This window comes from Xyrauchen texanus, chromosome 25, assembly GCF_025860055.1.
Source record: "Xyrauchen texanus isolate HMW12.3.18 chromosome 25, RBS_HiC_50CHRs, whole genome shotgun sequence".
NCBI lineage: Eukaryota > Metazoa > Chordata > Actinopteri > Cypriniformes > Catostomidae > Xyrauchen > Xyrauchen texanus.
Window position 1 is genome coordinate 5,036,909 of NC_068300.1, and position 22,202 is coordinate 5,059,110.

General features: G+C 47.5%; 1 protein-coding gene across 1 annotated transcript in view; it reads right to left on the reverse strand.

The window, feature by feature from the left end:
- Positions 1-22,202, reverse strand: part of LOC127618946 (uncharacterized) — a 647,429-nt gene that overhangs the window by 382,987 nt on the left and 242,240 nt on the right. The window contains 1 exon segment of the mRNA XM_052091648.1: positions 17,623-18,138. Within this exon segment, the coding sequence (XP_051947608.1) occupies positions 17,623-18,138 (516 nt within the window).

Below are 22,202 nucleotides of genomic sequence, written 5' to 3' on the forward strand. Positions count from 1 at the left end.
CCTCCTTGCACCACACCAGCTTCTACGGACTCTCTTCAGATTGCTCCTGACTACCACAATGCATACACACGTCTTACGAACACACTAATTCTTACCAGCGGCTTGTTGGATCAGCCATCTGCAGCAGGTGCTGTGAGCACCATTCTATGACTTTGTTAAATAAATACTATTGAACTGTCTCTGCTTTTGGGTGATTTATCCTCCCCCACTTCCCAGACGTGACACAGTATGATATGACTGTTGTCATTTGGGTGTACTAATGAAATTAAGTAGTGCATCTATTAAGACTCAATAAGTGCCTGAGAAAATACTTGTGTAATGTGTTTGTACTTTATGTGTATATGTGTAACTGATGTGTAGATTATGTTGTTCTGTGTAGCTCAATGTTTTTGACAGTCAGTTGTATCTCATGAAATTTTAGTGTGAAAACAATGAATCCTGTTCTAGATTTGTCCTGATTTGCTGCAATCTCTCTTTGATACGTTGTTACATCCATTAGAGGTAGGACAAAAAAAGTAATGGGAGGTGTGCTCCCCGCACAACCATCAGACCGGAAACCTAAGACAACAATTGATAATAGATCCAATATTGGATTTTATTGGAAGTAGATATTTTCAAAGATGTAAAATAAGGAGCAGGTATTTGGTTTCAGGGTGACATCTATCTCAACAGCAGATGTTTGAAATTGAGTGAGAGAGGCATCCTGTTTCTGCTAATTGACAAGTGTCAATCTGTCAATGGGCAGCACCAGGTCAATTTCATCACCAGCAGTGGTGGACAGTGACTTGGAGTACCTGCGTTCAGGCTGATCCTGATGACCATGTAACCTCACAAGAAGAACACACAGAACAAACTCAGGAAACAAATCTACAGAATTCTGTGATTCAGCGAGCAGAAACCAAACTGACATTTTTTCTGCTTGGCTGGTGAGGGAAACCATGTTATCAGAAACAAACGAATCGTTAACCAAATCAACTTTTTTGATTTTGAAGTGAGCTGTTCACGCACAGAATCCACACAAGACTCATGCCTCTTTGAATAAGACTGCAAACTAAATACATGAACAAAACCTACACTCTTCAGCGACTACTTCTTGGGAGACAAATTTTTCTTTTTCAGTGCTGGGCAGACAGCAATGAGATGACCAATCTGATAACAATAAAAACATTTCCGCTTTTCACTTTGACTCGAAAGATTGGACTCTTTTGAGCTTTTATCCAAGCTAAATTGTGGAATTTCTTCACGGGTGGACAAAATGAAAAAATGTATGCATCAAAACAAATTAATCAGCACGGATAGCGACCCATGTGAGTGTGTCCAAATTTTGTCCAGCAATTACATGTAATTCTTGAAATCTTCAAGCAACAAGAGTTCTCAAATGTTCTCAAAAGTATTCTCCTTACTGGACTGGCACCATTTATCAAAAAGTTTCCTTTTCAGGGGCAAACTCAATGAAGGTCTGTTTGGCTGTTTTTACATGATTTTGGAATTTTGGAGGGAAGCTTCCAGCACTAATTCATAAGCTTAAAGAGCAGAAGCTTTCAAAACATCATAAATGAGGCAATCTTCAAAGGGCAATGGAGCACAAACCTCCAGGGCTATTTCAATGAGTTTACACTGGAGTAAAAGCAGCCAAATCTCTTTAGGCCAATGTAAAGCAGTAGCAATGCATTCAAACAAGTTAAAGTAAGCATTATCCTCAGTCTCTCTAAACAGTGGGACTAACTGAATTTGCGTACTGATATCAAAATCACAAGTGGTATAAGTGTAACAGGAGCAGTGGCACCTTCAGCTGTGTGGCCATATACAGACAGTGCATACCATGAGTGCTCCAACTGGCCTTAGAAATATTTACTCCTTAATATTTCATCAATCATGAAGTGTGTCCCGTATTTCTGTTGGCTGTTTAAAAGAACTAGCGGTGACCAATTTTTTTTACCAAAAGTAAGGTAACAGGCCAAACTTTGTGCCAAGGGCTGAACGTGCGACAACAGATCAGCGTGATAGCCACACGATGCGTACCATGGCGCCATGCCCATATCGGGACTCGAGTCTGAAGCTAGTCTTGAAGCGGTATCATATGCATCAAACCCAGTGCCATAACCACCGCTGAGGACGCTACATGCCCCAGGAGCCTCTGATATTGTTTCAGTGGGACCGCTGTTCTTCCCCTGAATGACTTCTGGCAATTCAGCACTGACTGAGAATGCTCGCTCATGAGGTGCGTGACTAAGTCCAACTCCAGCCCAAGAAAAGGGATGCAGATGCTCAGAGAGAGCTTGCTCTTTTCCCAGTTGACCTGAAGCCCCAAACAGCTGTGGTGTCTGAGCACCAGGTGCCTGTGCGCACACAATAAATCTTGAGAGTAAGCTAGAATAAGCCAGCTGTCGAGATAATTAAGTACGTGGACACCCACTTCCCTTAGGGGAGGACCTTGCACTGATAGTGGTGGCGCAATGGATAAGACACATGCCTTTGCTGTGAGAGACCTGGGTTTGAATCCACTGTGAGACACCAATGTGTCCCTGAGCAAGACACTTAACCCCTAGTTGCTCCAGAGGTGTGTGACCTCTGACATATATAGCAATTGTAAGTTGCTTTGGATAAAAGCGTCAGCTAAATGAATAAATGTAAATGTAAAATTGAGACATGAAAATATGCGTCCATACTGTCTACTGCCGCAAACCAATCCTGATGCTGGATGCATGACAGAATGTGCTTCTTCATGAGCATTTTCAAAAGAAGCTTGTGCAAGGCCCTATTCAAAGCTTGCAGGTCTAAGATTGGCTGCAACCCACCACCTTTTTCCAGTATGATGAAGTGGAGCTGTAAAACCCCTTCTACATCTCGGCACTCCTGGACCACCCTAGTAGAAATCGCCTGCCCCAGAGCACATGCTGTGAAATTTGTTGCTCGCAGGGCAAAGTCGGTCAACGAGCACAGCTCCTTTATCAATCCCAGGTCAGGACTACCCTTGTGCAGCTCTTTCAGAGCCTTGGCCTGGTGGACCTGCAGGATGGTCATGGCATGCAAGGTGGAGGCGGCATGTCCAGCAGCACAGTGAGAGCGGAAAAATCCATGAAACGGGATTGGGAAAAAGGTGCTTGCCTTGACTTCATGAGCTCCTCATGCACCTCCAGGAGAAAGGAACTGGGGCAGAGCGTGGCTGTGTGCGGCAATCGTCCAGCCGCGAATGCTCAGTGCAGCGTGGAGGGTTCCACTCCAGCCCAATGCTCGTGGCAGCCCGGGCAAGCATGGCCATCAGCTTCGCATCGGCCTCTGACTGGGCGATCACACCAGATGGTGGTAGCCCGGCCGAGTCCTCAGCATCATATTGCAAAAGCCCACTCCCAAATGCTGTGATCGATACCTCATCCTCATCGCGAGCCCCTAATAAGACATCAAGCCCACACTGGGGCGAGCCGCCTAACTCATCCATGAACTCGACCAGTGGAAACTAGCATGCAGGGAAATGGGAGGTCCATGGGGATTCACCCAGAGGAAATGCACAATTGAAGCCCCCAAATCTCCCCCAGTGCTAACCGCCACAGCCTTGAGCATTTAAGCAAAAAGACCAGGATGGGGAGCTGCTGGAGTGGCTTTCTCTCTGTGAAAGAAAGCCACGATCACAACATTGCCATGGTCATATACTCGCAGTGAGAACATGAGCATCCACCAATGCTGTCTCAGAGTGATTACGGCTGATACACGTGAGACAGTGATCGTGGCCATCAGAGGAAGAGAGATTTACATTTACATTTTCATTTATGCATTTGGCAGACGCTTTTATCCAAAGCGACTTACAGTGCCCTTATTACAGGGACAATCCCCCCGGAGCAACCTGGACTTAAGTGCCTTGCTCAAGGACACAATGGTGGTGGCTGTGGGGATCGAACCAGCAACCTTCTGATTACTAGTTATGTGCTTTAGCCCACTACACCACCACAACTAACGCACCCTGGAATTGCACATAAACGGAAATCCATCTTTAAAAAGAGGCTTATTCTTGAGCATAAATAAAGCAGCCTGAACATCAGTCTCAACTCTTGGCATTAGCTGGGATTCTACCATCGGGATCAGAGTCCTGGTACGTCGTGACAGTAAACAGTACTCAAATATAGCTGCTGTGATGGACCATGTTCTGTCAGGTATTTGGTGAAGTTGTAAGGGTTATCTCATCTGGTGCTGTCTTAGAGCATTGCACAGGGCACCTCTGGAAACTTCTCTTTCAATGTCACTGTACATGGAAGGCCAGAACATGCCCTTTGGCTTAGTGGACTGAATACCAGGGTGACCTTGATGGAGCTGTGCGAGGTAGTATTTCTGGAGAGAATGTGGGATTACATACCTCTGACCAGGCAGAATTAATCCATCATCCACAGTCAATTCATCCCTCATAGCGTAAAATGGTCGGTTGTAATGTGGGACTTCCTTAGATGAATCAGGCCTGCAGTTTACAGTTCACGGCCTCATTTATAGATCACTTTCAGGTGGTAGCACTGAAGCTTGAGCATCATTCGCTGAATGCGCACCGATGCTGTATGCAGAGGCTTTCTTAGTATGGTTATGAGTGGCTGATGATCCGTTTCCACTGTCACTGGGCGGCCATAAATATAATTGTGGAATTTTGCACAAGCAAAGACTAGTCCCAGGAGCTCTTTCTCAATTTGTGCATAGCATTCTTCCGTCTCAGTGGGCGCTCTTGATGCGAATGCCACAGGCCTGCCATCTTGAAGACATACTGCACCAAGACCATGCTGCGAAGCATCAGCAGACAATATCACTGGCTTATGCACATCAAAATACTGTAGGACTGGTGAGCTTGTCAGATGTGCTTTGAGTGTGTCCACAGAAACAGCATGTTGTTCAGTCCAATGCCATTCAACATCTTGGCACAGGAGCTGACAGAGGGGAGACGTTATCTCACTGTAATGATATATAAACTTTGAGAGGTAATTGGTCATGCAGAGAAACCTTTGCAATCCATGTTTGTCTTCTGGGGCAGGCATTTGGCGAATGATCTTAGTTTTCTCTGGGTCTGGCTTGACACCCTTATCTGTGAGAAGGTGGCCCATATATGGCACCTTATTAAGAAGCACGGGGTCAATGCATATGCGTAACGTCCATCCTTCTTGACTGCAGCTGCCATGGCTGACACCCATGGAGTAAGCTCCACTGGCAAGATGATGCCCATTCTAGTAATTCTTTCTAGTTCTTGGGAACTTTGTCTTTCATAGCCAGCAGGATAATTCTGGGGCACACACAGTGAGATGCACTGATTCATCCAAGCGCATGTGATACGTGACTGGAAACATTCCAACAGTGTCCGTACCAAACAGGTCCTCATAATCAGTCATCTCAGCAGCCTGTTTTTGTACAGCATCTACCTCTGGGCTGAGTTGTATAAGATAAAACCTCATGCTGTCTGGTGAGCCTAAAATACTTTTAACATTTCTGTCCACTATGTGGAATAACAACTTGCCCCCTGAGAGAGCCAGGGTAGCTGTACCCAATATCTGAATTTTTTGACCGCCATAAGCTATCAAGTTTACTTAATTTGACTTGTCGATTTGTGCATTGGAGTCAATGTACTGCAATGTGAATGAGGACACGATATTGCATTTAGCATCAGTGTCTATTTTCAATTTAACCTGCTTGTTACAGGTTGTTGCAAGAGTGGTGAATATTTCTCCTTTATTTGCAATTAGGTCTACACTTTCACAATGGAAAAAATCTGGTTGATCGTCACTGACCACCTAATTTATTTTATGCTTTTTTTTCTACTAGTTCCACTAGATCGCGCCCTCCACCCAGCACGAATGATTTATTTAAGCTTTTATTTCTTTCAAACAGAAGTTTACATACACTTTGTTAGTATTTGGTAGCATTGCCTTTAAATTGTTTAACTTGGGTCAAATGTTTTGGGTAGACTTCCACAAGCTTCTCACAATAATTTGCTAGGATTTTGGACCATTCATCTAGACAGAACTGAGTCAGGTTTTTAGGACTCCTTGCTCGCACATGCTTTTTCAGTTCTGCCCACAAATTTTCTATCGGACTGAGGTCAGGGCATTGTGCTGGCCACTCCAATACCTTGAATTTGCTGTCCTTAAGCCATTTTGCCACAACTTTGCTTGGGGTCATTGTCCATTTGGAAGACCCATTTGAGACCAATCTTTAGCTTCCTAGCTGATGTCTTGAGATTTTGCTTCAATATGTCCACATTATTTTCCTTCCTCATGATACCATCTATTTTGTGAAGTACACCAGTCCCTCCTGCAGCAAAGCATCCCCTCAATTATGCTGCCACCCCCATGCTTCATAGCTGGGATGGTGTTCTTCGGCTTGCAAGCCACACCCTTTTTCCCTCAAGCATAACGATGGTCATTATGCCCAAAAAGTAAAATTTTTGTTTCATTATACCAGAGGACATTTGTCTCCATGTGCACATGCAAACAAAAGTCTGGCTTTTTTTATGGCGGTTTAGTGCAATGGCTCTTCATTACTGAGCAGCCATTCAGGTTACATCAATAAAGGATTAGTTTTACTGTGGATATAGATATTTGTCTACCTGTTTCCTCCAGCATCTTCACAATATTGTTTGCTGTTTTTCTGGGATTGATTTGCACTTTGTGCACCAAACTACATTCATCTCTAGGAGACAGAATGTGGCTCCTTCTTGAGCAGTACGATGGCTGCGTGGTGCCACAGTGTTTATCTTTGTACTATTTTTTGTACTGATGAACGTGGTACCTCCAGGCATTTGGAAATTGCTCCCAAGCATGAACCATACTTGTGGAGGTCCACAAATTTTTTTCTGAGGTCTTGGCTGATTTCTTTTGATGTTCTCTTGATGTCAAGCAAAGAGGCACTGAGTTTAAAGGTAGGCCTTAAAATACATCCAAACAGAAGCTAATTGGCTAATTGCCTAAAGGCTTGACATAATTTTCTTGAATTTTCCAAGCTGTTTAAAGGCAAAGTTAACTTACTGTATGGAAATGTCTGACCTACTGGAAATATGATATAGTCAATTAAAAGTGAAACAATCTGTCTGTAAACAATTGTTGGAACAATTACTGTCATGCACAAAGTAGATGTCCTAAATGACTTGCCAAAACAATAGTTTGCTAATATTACATTTCTGACTTCGACTGCTCATTTCAAACAGCATCCCAGTGCTGGCCAGAAGTAAAGATTTAATGAGTGTGGCAGCGGGGGCGTGGTCAAGCGCCCGTCCGGGAGAGAGAAGCGGTAAGGGCGCTCACACCTGGGCAAAATTATGTCTAACACCTGTCTCTAATTGCAGTAGAGTGAGGAGAGCGGTTAAAATGCCAGCAGCCACAGAGGAGGGGAGAGTGACCGACAAGCAGACCCAGTGTTTTGCCATTTATATGTAGTGTCTGTAAAATAGTGTGGTAAGAAGATAATTAAAAGCTTACCGTATCCTGAAGACCTGTTTCCTGTTGTCCTTGCAGAGAGAGAGAGTTTTACACTGGTGCCGAAACCCAGGAACAAAGATTATTAGGAACACCTGTCTTCCAAGGATGGAACAGAATCGCCCCGTAGAGTCCTCCCAGCTGGCGGAAGTCCTCCAGTCCCTCGCTACACTCCATCAGAGCCACCAACAATCCCTGCTTGAGCTCCGGCAAGACCAGGATCGTCGCTTCTTTGAAATCATGCGGGCTCAAGCAGAGGACCGGCACGCCATCCGGAGCCTCCTCAGCCAGGAGGCCGCTCCAGCCGCAGCCGCGACCCCGGACACCAGCGCCACATTGCCCCCGCCAGCGTTACAGAAGATGGGGCCGGCGGATCGACCCAGAGGCGTTCATAGACCTCTTCGAGAGAACGGCGGAAATTTGGGGTGGCCCCAAGACCAGTGGGCGGCCCGTTTAGTCCCTCTCCTGTCCGGGAAGCACAGCTCGCGGCACAACAACTGCCGGCAACAAGCCTCCTGGCCTACCACGACCTGAGAAAAGCCATCCTGCAACGGGTTGGTCGGAGCCCAGAGGAAAGTCGCCAGCTCTTCCGGGCCCTGAAGCTCGAAAAGTCCGACCGCCCGTTTGCGTTCAGCTCAGCGGCTCCGTGATGCCTGTCGGAGGTGGCTGCTCTCGAGGACCGCGGCGTCGAGGAACTAATCGACCAGGTGGTACTGGAGCAGTTTGTTCAACGTCTGCCCCGGAAGACGGCCGAGTGGGTCCAGTGCCACCGCCCGGCGTCGCTGGAGGAAGCCGTCCAACTCGCTGAGGACCACATGGTGGCGATTTCTAGGGCGGATGAGCCCTCTCTGTCTGTCTCCCCTTCCCCTGTGTCTTCCCCTGTTTTTTTTCCCTCCCCTCTTCCCTCTCGCTCTGCTCTCTCCCCAGGGTCCGTTCCTGCCCCCGCGAGGTGCGGGCGTTCTGCGCCCAGCTCCCGGCCTTGGGAACACCCGCCAAGCCCTTCCCCATCCTTCAGCCGCTCTCCTCCTCAGGTGGGGGCACCCGCCAGCACGGTGCGGCCGCAGCGCCTGGGCCGGTCTGCTGGAGGTGCGGAGACCCGGACCACTTCGGGATCAGTGTCCGCTGATGGAAATAGGGGCGGTGGTGCGGGTCTCCGATGTTCCACAGACTGCCCCGATCGGGCTGGAGCGTACCGGATTCGGTAAGAATCCAGGGGTACATACCAAGCTTTGTTGGATACCGGCTGTAACCAGACCACCATCCACCAACGCTTGGTTCAACCCGGGCTTTGGGCTCAGCTAAACTGGTGAGGGTAAGGTGTGTGCACGGGATATTCACAAATATCCCGTGGTGACTCTGGCGATCAAATTCAGGGGAGAAAAACATAGTGTAGAGGCAGCGGTTAGTCCCGCCTCACCCATCCGCTAATTTTGGGTACGGATTGGCCGAATTTTAGAAAGTTATTGGAGGGAGTTTGTGCGGATGGGTCCTGCGTGAAAGTGAAGGGGTGTGTGATGTGCGATGCTTTGGCGGGGAGGCGGAGCCAGGGCCGTCCTCTGCTGCTCCGAGTGGCGTGGGAAGGGGCGAGGTGGACGCCCCTCCTCTCGGGAATTCCCGAGGAGGACTTTCCCTTGGAGCAGTCGCGGGATGATACCCTTAAGCACGCCTTTGACCAAGTGAGAGTAATCGATGGTCAACAACTCCGGCCGGTGTCGCCGTCTCATATCCGTATTTTTAGCTGATCAATGATACGCTATACAGGGTGACGCAGGACGCCCAAACAAAGGAGGAAGTAACACAATTATTGATTCCACGGAGCCGTCGGGAAATGGTTTTCCAGGCGGCTCACTATAATCCTATGGCCGGTCACCTAGGGGAGCGGAAAACACTTCTCCGTCTAATAGCCCGTTTCTATTGGCCGGGCATTGGCGGTGAAGTCCGCAGGTGGTGTCGCGGCGTGCCGTGAATGTCAGCTGGTAAACCCACCGGCCACCCCAAAAGCGCCATTGCGCCCTCTACCATTAATCGAGGTCCCCTCGAAAGAATTGGGATGGACCTCGTCGGGCCATTAGAGCGGTCAGCACGCGGACATCGCCGTGTTAGTCCTAGTGGATTGCGCGACGCGGTATCCGGAAGCAGTGCCTCTGAGCAACATCTCCGCGCGCAGTGTTGCAGGGGCACTCTTCAAGATAATCTCCGGTGGGGATTCGAAAGAAATCCTCACCGATCAAGGCACAACTTTTATGTCACGAACACTTCAGCGATCTTTACGAGCTCTTGGGCATCAAATCGATTAGCACTAGCGTTTACCATCCTCAGACAGATGGCCTAGTGGAGCGGTTTAATAAAACGCTCAAGAACATGATTCAGTAAATTGCGTACACGATGACGCTAGAAATTGGGATAAGTGGCTAGACCCCTGTTGTTTAGCGGTACGAGAGGTCCGCAAGCCTCCACCGAGTTCTCCCGTTTGAGCTGCTGTACGGGCGACGCCCGCGGTGTCCTTGGCGTCATCCGTGAAGCATGGGAGGAGGGACCTTCTAACAGTAAAAATGAAATTCAATTAGTTCTTGATCTTAGAGCAAAACTCCACACACTGGGGCTGACTAACACAGGAGAATTTGCTCCAAGCTCAAGAACGCCAACGCCGGCTGTATGACAGGGGTGCTAGGCTACGGGAATTTGCACGGGAGACAAGGTACTCGTATTACTCCCAACATCGAGCTCTAAATTACTCAGCTAAGTGGCAAGGACCCTTTGAGGTCACCACGGCCAGTGGGGATCTCGATTATGAGGTTGTACGTACCGATAGAGGCGGCGTCAAATTTATCACCTCAACCTCCTGAAATTATGGAGGAGGAGGCGGCCTCTGTGGCGTTGGCCCACGGTAGTTCCGAGAGGGCGGAGCTCGGACCGGAGTTAAACAAAGACTACAATCTCAACACTCCGGTCACTTGTGGAGACCAACTCTCACCGCGGCAGCTCACAGAGGTTTCTGAGTTACAAAAGGAGTTTGCGGACGTGTTTTCCCTCTCCGGGCCGTACAAACCTCATACAGCACCACATCGAGACCGAGCCGGGCGCGGTGGTGCGTGTCGCCCTATCAGCTATCCGAACATAGAAAGAAAATCGTTCGGGAAGAATTAGATGCAATGCTTGATATGGGCGTAATAGAGGAATCCCACAGTGATTGGTCCAGCCCGGTTGTTCTTGTTCCCAAGAGTGATGGGTCGGTTCGGTTCTGTGTGGATTACAGAAAAGTCAACGCGGTGTCTAAATTTGACGCGTACCCAATGCCCCGTGTTGATGAACTGCTCGATCGGTTAGGTACTGCTTCGATTTTACTCGACCCTGGATTTAACAAAGGGCTATTGGCAGATCCCCTTGACACCAATGTCCCGCGAGAAAACAGCCTTCACCACGCCGTTTGGATTACACCAATTTGTGACGCTTCCTTTCGGTTTGTTTGGGGCACCAGCCACGTTCCAGCGACTCATGGATCGGATCCTCAGACCGCATACAGCGTACGCCGCTGCCTATTTAGACGACATTATCATCTATAGCAATGATTGGCAGCGGCACATGCAACATCTGAGGGCCGTCCTGAGATCGCTGCGGCGGCGGGCTCACAGCAAACCCTAAGAAGTGCACGGTTGGGCGTGTGGAGGTACGGTATCTGGGGTTCCACTTGGGTCATGGCCAGGTGCGTCCCCAAATTGATAAGACCATGGCGATTGCGACTTGCCCTAGACCTAAGACCAAAAAGGGGGTGAGGCAGTTCCTGGGGCTGGCTGGCTATTACAGAAGATTTGTGCCTAATTATTCGGACGTCACCAGCCCGCTGACTGACCTCACTAAAAGGGGGCTCCAGATCCGGTCCAATGGTCGGAGCAGTGCCAACAGGCGTTCACGCAGATTAAAGCTGCACTTTGTGGGGGCCGCTTTGCATGCACCTGACTTTTCTCTCGCTTTTCTATTGCAGACGGACGCTTCAGACAGAGGGCTGGGGGCCGTACTCTCGCAGCTGGTGGAGGGAGGGCGCCGGTGCTGTACATTAGCCGGAAGCTCTCCTTAAGGGAGACTAAGTACAGCACCGTGGAAAAGGAGTGTCTGGCCATCAAGTGGGCGGTCCTCACCCTCCGATACTACCTGCTGGGGCGGGCCTTCACCCTCTGTTCGGATCATGCCCCACTCCAGTGGCTCCACCGCATGAAGGATACTAGCGCCGGATCACCCGTTGGTATCTGGCTCTCCAGCCTTTTAAGTTCAAGGTGGTCCACAGACCGGGGTGCAGATGGCTGCCGCCGACTTCCTCTCCAGAAATGGGGGGGAGTGGTAGGCGGGCCGGATGACGCCCCGGCCTGAGTCGGGCGGTGGGGGTATGTGGCAGCGGGGGTGTGGTCAAGCGCGCGTCCGGGAGAGAGAAGCAGTAAGGGCGCTCACACCTGGGCAAAATTATGTCTAACACCTGTCTCTAATTGCAGTAGAGTGAGGAGAGCGGTTAAAATGCCAGCAGCCACAGAGGAGGGGAGAGTGACCGACAAGCAGACCCAGTGTTTTGCCATTTATATGTAGTGTCTGTAAAATAGTGTGGTAAGAAGATAATTAAAAGCTTACCGTATCCTGAAGACCTGTTTCCTGTTGTCCTTGCAGAGAGAGAGAGTTTTACAATGAGTTAAGAAACTTTTTAATTATCTATTTGTATCTTACACCAACCTATCGGTTTGCTTCAGAAGGCATTAACTGATTGACTGGAGTCGTGTGGATTACTTTTATTCTGCCTAAATATGACTTTTGGACTCTCAAACAGCTGGCACCCATTCACTTGCATTGAATGAACATACAGAGCTGAAATGTGCTTATAAAACTGTTAATTTCAGTTCTACTGAAGAATGAAAGACATACACATCTGGGATGGCTTAAATGTGAGTAAATAAAGACATTTTTGGGTGAACTATTTCTTTATGCTCAATCAATCACATTTGTCAATTGTTAATTACCACAAAATAGATTTGGACTCATCCCTTCTTTTCTTAAAAAAAAAGCCCCACCCCAAAAATCACTAACACTTAAAATGGAAGTGAATGGGGCCATTTCGTAAACTAAGGCGTAAACAATATGCATAATAAAATTGCTTTCTAACCATTTCTGTGTACCGAAAAATTTAAGTAGTTCTCTAAATTATAAACTTCTAATTTCTCAGAAAATTGTCCCCATTCATTTTTAATAAAAAATTGTCGAATAGTCGTTTGATCTCATTTATCGTAAAATGGGATCACATTAAACTGTAATGATGGTGCACGAGAGCAGCAATGCAGCTCGCACCTAACTGAGGAGAAGAAGAATTACACAGATCACAGTCCATGCACTCTATACTACAGCTTCAGGTGATGTAGGTCCCAAAGTATGAGGGAATTATAAACAAAAACAAATAAGTAAATTCAGAAGCACTCTCGTTGTGGAATAAGCGGAGCCAGAGGTCTTTAAAGGAAACACCCAGGCTTTACTTCTCAAATGCAGTTCTATTTAATACGTTATAGCTTTATTAAAGCTCAAATAATACAGAAGTAGATCATTTAAATAACTACAAAATCCGAAACTGGCATTTCTCTGTACGGTCAGTGCCTCTTTATTGTTAGTAAGCATGTTTAATACAACATTTTAAGTCAGGCCACAAGCTGAATAATCGGTTAAGAGCTCATGATTAATCTTTGCAATAATTGGTGAATAGTCGAATAATAGTTCTAATAATCGTTAGATTAATCGATTATCAAAATAATTGTTAGTTGCAGCCCTCACTGAGCACTTTAGTGCATCTCAGAAAGTACAACACATCCAACCTAGAGGCGGATGGGCTACAACAGCAGAAGACTATGTCAGGTTCTGCTTCTGTCAGGAGAACAGAAAGCTGAGGATGCAGTGGGAGCAGGCTCTCCAAAACTGGACAGTTGAAGACTGGATGAACGTAGCCTGATTTGACTAATCTCTATTTCTGATGAGGCACACCGAGGGTAGGGTCAGAATTTGGCACCAACATTATGAGTCCATGTGTCAGTGTTTTGGCTGTTTTATCAGGTTTTGGCCGCTAGAGGTCCTCATGGTGCTATAGTGCCCTGCTTATTCTATTTTGTAATTAGTGTTATTGGGTTCACATGTGTGTCATTCAGATGTGTGTATTTAAGTCACTCCACTTACTTGAGCTGGTTGCCCAAGTAAGTGTTCTCTTACTGTGAGACATTTAATTTCTCTTGCCTGTGGATTTTTCCCTTCTCTGTTTAATTTTTTGTGCTTAATACCTTTGGGAACATTGTTTGTATTTTTTGAGAAAAGCCCCTTTGGACTGATTTTGTGCTTAATACCTTTGGGAACATTTTTTTTTTTTGAGAAAAGCCCCTTTGGACTGATTTTGTGCTTTGAGGATTACTTTTGATGATTTCTGTCTCACTGTTGGGTTCACCATCTCCAGTGGCTCAGTGATTGAGAGTCTGACTTTCACACCAGAGACCTGAGTTCTAGTCCCAGCCCTGACAGAAACACCAAGCCAAGATGAACCCAGAGACGCCCAGCGCACAAGAACTCTTCACTACTGTCGCTCAGCATGAGTCCTCAGGCCAATGACATGAAGTAGTGCTAGTCCAACAGGAAGCATTGATGGTTAAGCATTCAGAATTACTGTCAGATGTCATGACCTCTGTCCGTCAGATCTTTGATCGGCTGCCTTCTGACCAAGCTTCTGTACTTCAAACTTCAGTTCCCCTTGCAGAACCTCGTCTCCCTCCACCACAACGATTCTCGGGAGACCCCAGTGCTTGTTGTGGACTCCTCACTCAGTGTTCCCTTACATTTGAGCTACAGCCTTCAGACAGGGCCAAGATTGCATATGTCATCACCCTTCTTTCGGGTAAGGCCCTCTCCTGGGCAACAGCTGTCTGGAACGCCCACAGTCCCTTCTGCTCAAGGTATTCGGCGTTTGAAGAGGAGTTCAAACGGGTCTTTGATCATCCCATCAGTGGCCGTGAGGCGTCTAAACGACTGCTGACCCTCCAGCAAGGTAGTCGCACTGCTGCAGAATATGCCATCCATTTTCGCACTATTGCAGCAGGGAGTGGTTGGAACGATGAGTCCCTCATGGTGTGCTTACAGAACGGTCTTTCTGAGGCACTCAAAGATGACCTTGCAACACGAGAGCCTACCCGTGACCTCGAGACCTTCATTGATCTGGCGATCCGACTGGATAATCGTCTGAGGGAGAGGAATTTGAGTCGCCAGTTTGATTTCACACCTCCTGTCAGTTTAGTTCCCACAGAGAGGTCACCTCCATCCCAAGGATTCCCTGAACCGATGCAATTGGGTGGTACTCAGGTCTCCCCATCAGAACGTGACCACCGCATGAGGGAGCGGTGTTGCCTGTATTGTGGACTGCCTGGACATTTCCGTTCTTCCTGCCCAGAGCTCTCGGGAAACGCTCGTTCCCGTACAGGCAAGGAAGGACTGTAACGGGAATTACTCGCATAGCCCCACCTTCCAATTCAGGATTGATTCTCCCCATCACCCTGTCTTGGGGAAATCAGAAGCATCAGCTTAAAGCCTTGGTGGATTCAGGTGCAGCCGGGAACTTTATGGACTTATCTCTTGCTAGGAGTCTCCAGATCCCCTCTGACTCACTTGAAACCCCTCTTACAGTTACTGCACTGGATGGAAGACCCCTGGGTCCCGGGAAGGTAACCCTTCTTATGTTCCTCTTCACCTATCTGTCTGTCAACACCAGGAGGAGCTCTATTTTCATCTGATACAGTCTCCAGAGTTCCCTGTGATTCTCGGTCACCCCTGGCTTCTTCACCATAACCCCCATCTTGACTGGTCCACTGGTGCTATTCTCAGTTGGGGTCCCACTTGTTCTGTCACCTGTTTGATCCCGAGTTCCCCTGACCCTACTCTCGAGACTCAAGAATCCCTAGACCTATCTCAGATCCCCACTCAGTACCACCACCTCAAGGCAGTTTTCAGTAAAAGGAAAGCCACCTCTTTACCTCCACACCGTCCTTATGACTGTGCCATTGACCTGCTTCTAGGTACCTGTCCCCCCAGAGGCCGCATCTTCTCCTTGTCTTCTCCCGAGCGTGCAGCTATGGACAATTACATTGAGGAGTCCTCGCTGCAGGAATCATCCGTCGGTCCACTTCCCCTGCTGGTGCTGGTTTTTTCTTTGTGGGTAAGAAGGATGGGGGCCTTCGACCCTGCATCGATTATCGAGGCCTCAATAAAATCACTATCCGGGACCGTTACCCATTGCCGCTTATGGCCACAGCTTTTGAGATACTGCAGGGAGCTTCCATATTCACCAAACTCGACTTGCGCAATGCTTACCATCTTGTGCGCATTAGACAAGGGGATGAGTGGAAGACCGCATTCAACACTCCCACCGGGCACTATGAGTACCTAGTTATGCCTTTCGGCCTCACCAATGCTCCTGCAGTTTTCCAGGCCCTGATAAATGATGTCCTTCGAGATATGCTCAATCAGTTTGTATTTGTCTACCTGGACGATATTCTAATTTTTTCAAGTTCCCTCAATGAACACGTGGAGCATGTCAGGAAGGTTCTCAGAAACCTCCTCGATAATCACCTTTATGTTAAACCTGAAAAATGTGAGTTCCATGTGACCCAAGTGCAATTTCTGGGATTCATCATTAAACCCGACCATATTCAAATGGATCCTCTGAAGGTCCAAGCAGTCACGGATTGGCCCACTCCTGGGTCTGTGAAGGAGGTGCAGCGGTTTCTTGGCTTTGCCAACTTTTACCGCAAATTTATATTGAAATTCAGCTCTGTGGTGGCTCCCCTTTCTGCTCTCACTAAAGGGAATAATGCTAGGTTTTGCTGGAGTCCTGAAGCCGCGCTGGCTTTTAATGAACTCAAACGCCGCTTTACTTCAGCTCCCATCCTCACTCTCCCAGACCCAGACAAACTCTTCATTGTGGAGGTCGATGCTTCGGATGTGGGTGTTGGAGCAGTGCTTTCCCAGAGGGGGGAGGATAACAGAATTCAGCCATGTGCATTCTTTTCACACCGTCTTACACCTACAGAAAGGAATTACCATGTGGGAGACCGTGAGTTACTGGCTGTTAAACTGGCGCTCGAAGAATGGAGACATTGGCTTGAGGGGGCCAAACACCCAGTCCAAGTACTCACTGACCACAAAACTCTAGAGTACATTCAGCAGGCCAAGCGACTCAACCCTCGTCAGGCACGCTGGTCTCTATACTTCAACCGGTTTCAATTCATTTTATCCTACCGTCCCGGATCCAAGAATCTCAAACCTGATGCTCTATCTTGAGTATACTCTAGTAGCTCAGTGATTGAGAGTCTGACTTTCACACCAGAGACCCGAGTTCTAGTCCCGGCCCTGACACCATGGACCCAACCTGCCTTGTGTAAAAAGTTCAGGCTGCTGGTGGTGGTGTAATGGTGTGGGGATTGTCTTCTTAGCCCACTTTGGACCTATTACTACCAATCAATCATCACTTGAATGCCACAGATTATTTGAGTATTGTTGCTGAACATGTGCATCCCTTCATGGCCACAATTTACCCATCTTCTAATGGCTACTTCTAGCATGATAATGCACCATGTCACAAATCAAAAGTCATCTCAAACTGGATTCTTGAACATGACAATGAGTTCACGATTCTTCAGTGGCCTTTCAAATCACCAGATCTGAATCCAATAAGGCCTCTTTAGGATGTGGTAGAACGGGAGATTCACAGCATGACTGTGCAGTTGACAAATCAGCAGAAATTGCATGATGTAATCGTTTCAACATGGACCAAAATCTCAAAGGATTATTTCCAACATCTTGTAGAATCCATTCCATGAAGAATTGAGGCCGTTTCAGAGCAAAGTGAGGCCCTACACAGTATTATTACAGGGTTCCTAATAAAGTGCTCAGTGAGTGTATGTACTCCAAAAAACAAAAAAGTTGTCTCATGTGGGAAAAAAAACTTCAATACATTGCTTTTGCAAATCTTCACATTTAGTCGGGTTCTGCTGACATCAGCACCAGGTCATCTGGAACACAAGAACAACAATACGCGCATGTACTCTTATGATTAAAGGTGCTGCCATCTTCTGGTGGAGAAGAGTCATCACAATAATTAGACAAGACTATCCTGTATGAATTCTCTCATGTGTTTTCAGGGAACTTAACTGAGTGAAACTCTTTCCACAGCGTGAGCAGTTGAAAGGTTTTTCTCCTGTATGAATTCTCTCGTGTGTTTTCAGAGAATTTAAATAATTGAAACTCTTTCCACAGTGTGAGCACTTGAAAGGTTTTTCTCCCGTATGAATTCTCTCGTGTGTTTTTAGATTTTCTGACTTAGTAAAACTCTTTCCACAGAGTGAGCACTTGTATGGTTTCTCTCCAGTATGGATTCTCTCATGTGTTTTTAGGTGTTGTGACTGAATAAATCTCTTTTCACAGTGTAAGCACTTGTAAGGTTTCTCTCCAGTATGGATTCTCTTGTGGTCTTTCAGATTGTGTGACTGAATAAAACTCTTTCCACAGTATGAGCACTTGTAAGGCTTCGCTCCATTATGAATTCTCATGTGTATTGTCAGGTATTTTATCTGAGTGAAACTCTTTCCACAGTGTGAGCACGTGTAAGGTTTCTCTCCAGTATGAATTCTCATGTGTACATTAAGATCTTTATTACATGTTAAACTCTTTCCACAATGAGAGCAGGTTAAATATTTCTTTGCTGCTCGTTTTTGAAGATTTTTTGGTGAGAAATTCTTCTTAGTCTTTGAGTCAATCAAATATTTTTCTCCAGTTGTGAAATCATGATGTTTCTCCTCCACTTCAATCGGATCTTGATGTTCCTCTTTCACTTCCATCAGCTCTACAATGAACACAGTAAATTGACAAAACTCAATTCAAGAGAGACAAATGTGGGGAAAAAAAAGAAATCAAATTGGACCCTAATGAAATTTATGTCAGAACACAACAAGGTCAAACATTAATTTGTGATTTTTGCTGTGCAATATTTACTAGGGCTGCCAAACGCTTAAAATGTAATTGGATAGTATGCCAATTAATAAAATTAATAAATATATTTATATATTATAAAAAAATATATTTATCAGACAAATTAACATTTTTGTGGGAGAAGAGTAAAGCATTGAAAAGACAATATAAATGATATTTATCCATATTATTGAACATAAGCCAATAATTTGCCCACAGTTCACAGAAAACCATTTTGCAACTGAGATTGTCAATCGGTTCAAGACTTATTCCAAGGGCTTTTCTAAGGAGACGTCAATGTACATGTGAGTCAGATGGATACTTTGAGTATCTCACCATGGTTGCGTCGCAACAAATGTCTAGGTTACGTATGTAACCTCCATTCCCTGATGGAGGGAACGAGATGATGTGTCGGAGAAGCGACACTAGGGGTCTCTCTTGAGCCCCGAATATGCCTCTGATCTATGAAAATAGGCCAATGAGAATTAGGCAGACAGTATTTGCATATCCCGACCCCGGACATACGGGTACAAAGGCGGAGAAATACATCAAGTTCATTCAGGAGTCTTCTGAAGAGCCGGAAATGGTCCGGCCACCACAGTGGCTCGGCTTAGTAACGTGGCCGGGAGGACACAACGTCTCGTTCCCACCATCAGGGAACGGAGGTTACATACGTAACTTAGACGGTCCACATCTGTCGCTCACTTCAACGTTGTGTCGAAGAAGCGACACTAGGGGTCCAATTTAAATCACGCCATGCACTGAGCCATGTACGTGTACTGCTGACACAAGAGCGGGCAGGTATTTTACGTTCAAAGGTGACCAGTTGTGTCGGACTACACGTACCCTTCCCCAATGCCCCATAAAAGTCATCGGAATCCTTCTGGTTGCCCTAAACAGGGGAACAAGGCGACGCTTGCCAACCAGGGAACGGGCCAAGCCTAGCAGGGCCTCTTTTCTCTCTATGTTTCTCGGATAGAGCAAAATGGCTGGGGCCCTTACACGCATCGTGGGAAGGGGGTCTTACCCAGTTTCCCATACTTTCAGGGGGAAAAGACCCTGCAGAGACCACAACTGCCCAGGGCCAGGGAGGTAAAAGTGCCGAATACATCACATGGGCCACTCAGGTCACATGTGGAAAAACGGCGCAGTGGTAGATCCAGCCTCAAGGAGGGGGAGTTGCTACAACACGGCGACCGGAGGGCAGCTGGACTGCCTAAGGGAGACGCGGGTCCACTCGTAAGGGGACCGTACCGTGAAAAATAGTCCACGCAGGATTCCCCACCTGTGGAGGACCTATTCCAGTACAGGGTAGAATTGAGTTCCCGCAGTGGATTGGGTCGGCAAATTCCTCCGCTGAATTGCGGACCCATAGGGAAATAGCTCTTTTACTGAGAATGTGGGTACCGCAGCCCCGTCTAAAAAGAAATTCAACAAAAGATTCTCCTCCCGGCCATCCACTGGAGCTAACGTCTTGGTCCCTGGGTCGATCGTCTCAGGAGCACCTGGGAGCCTTGCGGGTCCTCGAGGGGGTCCGTGAGAAGGGGGGCATCGACTTCCTGCGGGGTGCTCCACGCGTGGGCTGAGAGCTGGGCCCAGGTTGCGGCAGAGCAGGGCATTTCTTTGCCGCAGGAGGACGCCCTCGGTGAGCAGACAGGGCATGGCCCATGGCGGCAGGTTTGCGCCGGGGCAGGATATGCGAGATGGCCTCCATCTGTTTCTTCACCGTGGAGAACTGCTGGGTCAAGTCCTCGACGGTGTCGCCGAAGAGGCCAAACTGGGAGACAGGGGAGTTGAGGAAGTGCACTTTGTCGGTCTCACACATCTTGACCAAGTTCAGCCACAGATGACGTTCTTGGACCACGAGTGTGGCCATCGCCTGCCCGAGTGACTGCGCTGTGACCTTTGTGGCTCTGAGGGCGAGGCCGGTCGCTGAGCGCCGTTCCTGCAGCATGCCGGGATCAGGGCTACCCACGTGCAGATCTTTCAGTGACTTGGCCTGGTGGACTTGCAGAAGGGCCATGGCATGCAGGGCAGAAGCAGTGTGTCCAGCGGTGCTGTAAGCTTTGGCAGTCAATGAAGACGTTGTCCTACAGGCCTTGGAGGGGAGTACAGGATGACCCTGCCAGGTGGTAGGGTTTCCAGGACGCAGGTGGTGTGCAACAGCCCTGTCCACCTGGGGAATCACTGTGCAACCGTGGGCCGCTCTGCCTTCAAGGGTTGCGAGAGCGGATGAGCTAATGGCTTTGTGACGTGTCGAGAGGGGTGCACTCCATGCAGATGTCAGCTCATCATGCACTTCCGGGAAAAACAGGACCGGTGGAGTCCTCAGCATCAGACGCCGTGCTCTCCGATGCAACGGTGTGATCATCCACCTCGAGCTCTAGAGGATAGGCAGGCTGGCTGTAGGGCGAGCCGCTGTTGCCTTGAGCACGGACGGGAGTCAACGAGCGTGCCGTTGGGCGGGTGGTCCGAGGGGGCGTACCCGGCAGGGTACCATAGGAAGGAGCAGCAATGCGGGGGGTGGCTGGAGTGGCGTGCTTTCTATTGAAAGCGAGCCGCGACCGCAACGTTGCCTTGGTCATGTTCTCGCAGTGAGAACATGAACCATCAACAAACCCTGCCTCGGTGTGATCGCAACCCAGACACATGATACAACGCCTGTGGCGTCTGAAGCGGAGAGCACTCTACCGCATCCAGGAACTACACAGGGGCGAAAAGGCATCATTATAAAGACCTGTCCTGAAAAGGACGTTCAACGCCAGCTCTGTATTGCTCTTTTAGAGGAAAATACTCTTTCAGAGAAAATCACTCTTTTAAATAAACTCTTAAGTTTTTACGCTGTTGAAGCGCCCAGGGGCAAACTGCACTGCCGTGCAGAGAAGGAGAAAAGCCACTGTTGTGGAAAATTTATATATTACTTTCTTTAAGACATGTGGATTTTCTTTCGATTCAATCGTGTTTCTCTATAGTATTTTATTTTTCACCTGGCAGGAACAGAGACACACACACACACAGTAAAACAGATGGTCAAGGAAAAGGCCTTTGAACTCCTCAATATGAGTGCGGGAAAGACTTTTGTTGAGTTTCACGGGTGTGAAACTCAGTGAAGCTCAACAAAGGACCACTGTCTTCAGGATGAGATAGTGTTTATATGGCCTTTTTATGACCTCACAGATGTAAGCACCGTAAAGCCCAGGGGGGCTTAGAAGAGCCATTGGTATTTCTAAGACCAGTTAAAATCTGGTTTTACTGGGATGAGTGGGAAATTACGGAAGAAGGGACTTTGAGGACAGGGGGGTATAAATAGGCCATGTGTTTTCTGTGTGGGTTAGGGTTTTTGTTCCTACTGCGAGGTAGCTGTCGTGGTATTTTTGTGAACAAACCTCTTTTAAAAGAATAAACTATCTTTTAAAATGTAATTTGGACCCTAATGTCTCTTATCTTGTTGCATATTTGTTTAATAATTGTTTTTGCCACAACAATTGGTGTCAGAAGTTGGGATCTCACAGCAGTTTCTTCTGGTCCTGAAGACAGCAGATTTGACGACTGATCATCCCAGCAGCACCAGGCTTCTGGTCTTACCTCGAAAATTGAGAGAGAAGAGCCAAACTGCTTTCAGGGCCAGGAGTGACTCGACTGAGATCAGAAAGAACCTGGTGGCAGTAAAAGCATCTCGGTAAGAGACAGTAAAAATTATTTTATTTTGGGTGGTGTAATTTGATTTGACTGTGAGTGAACCAT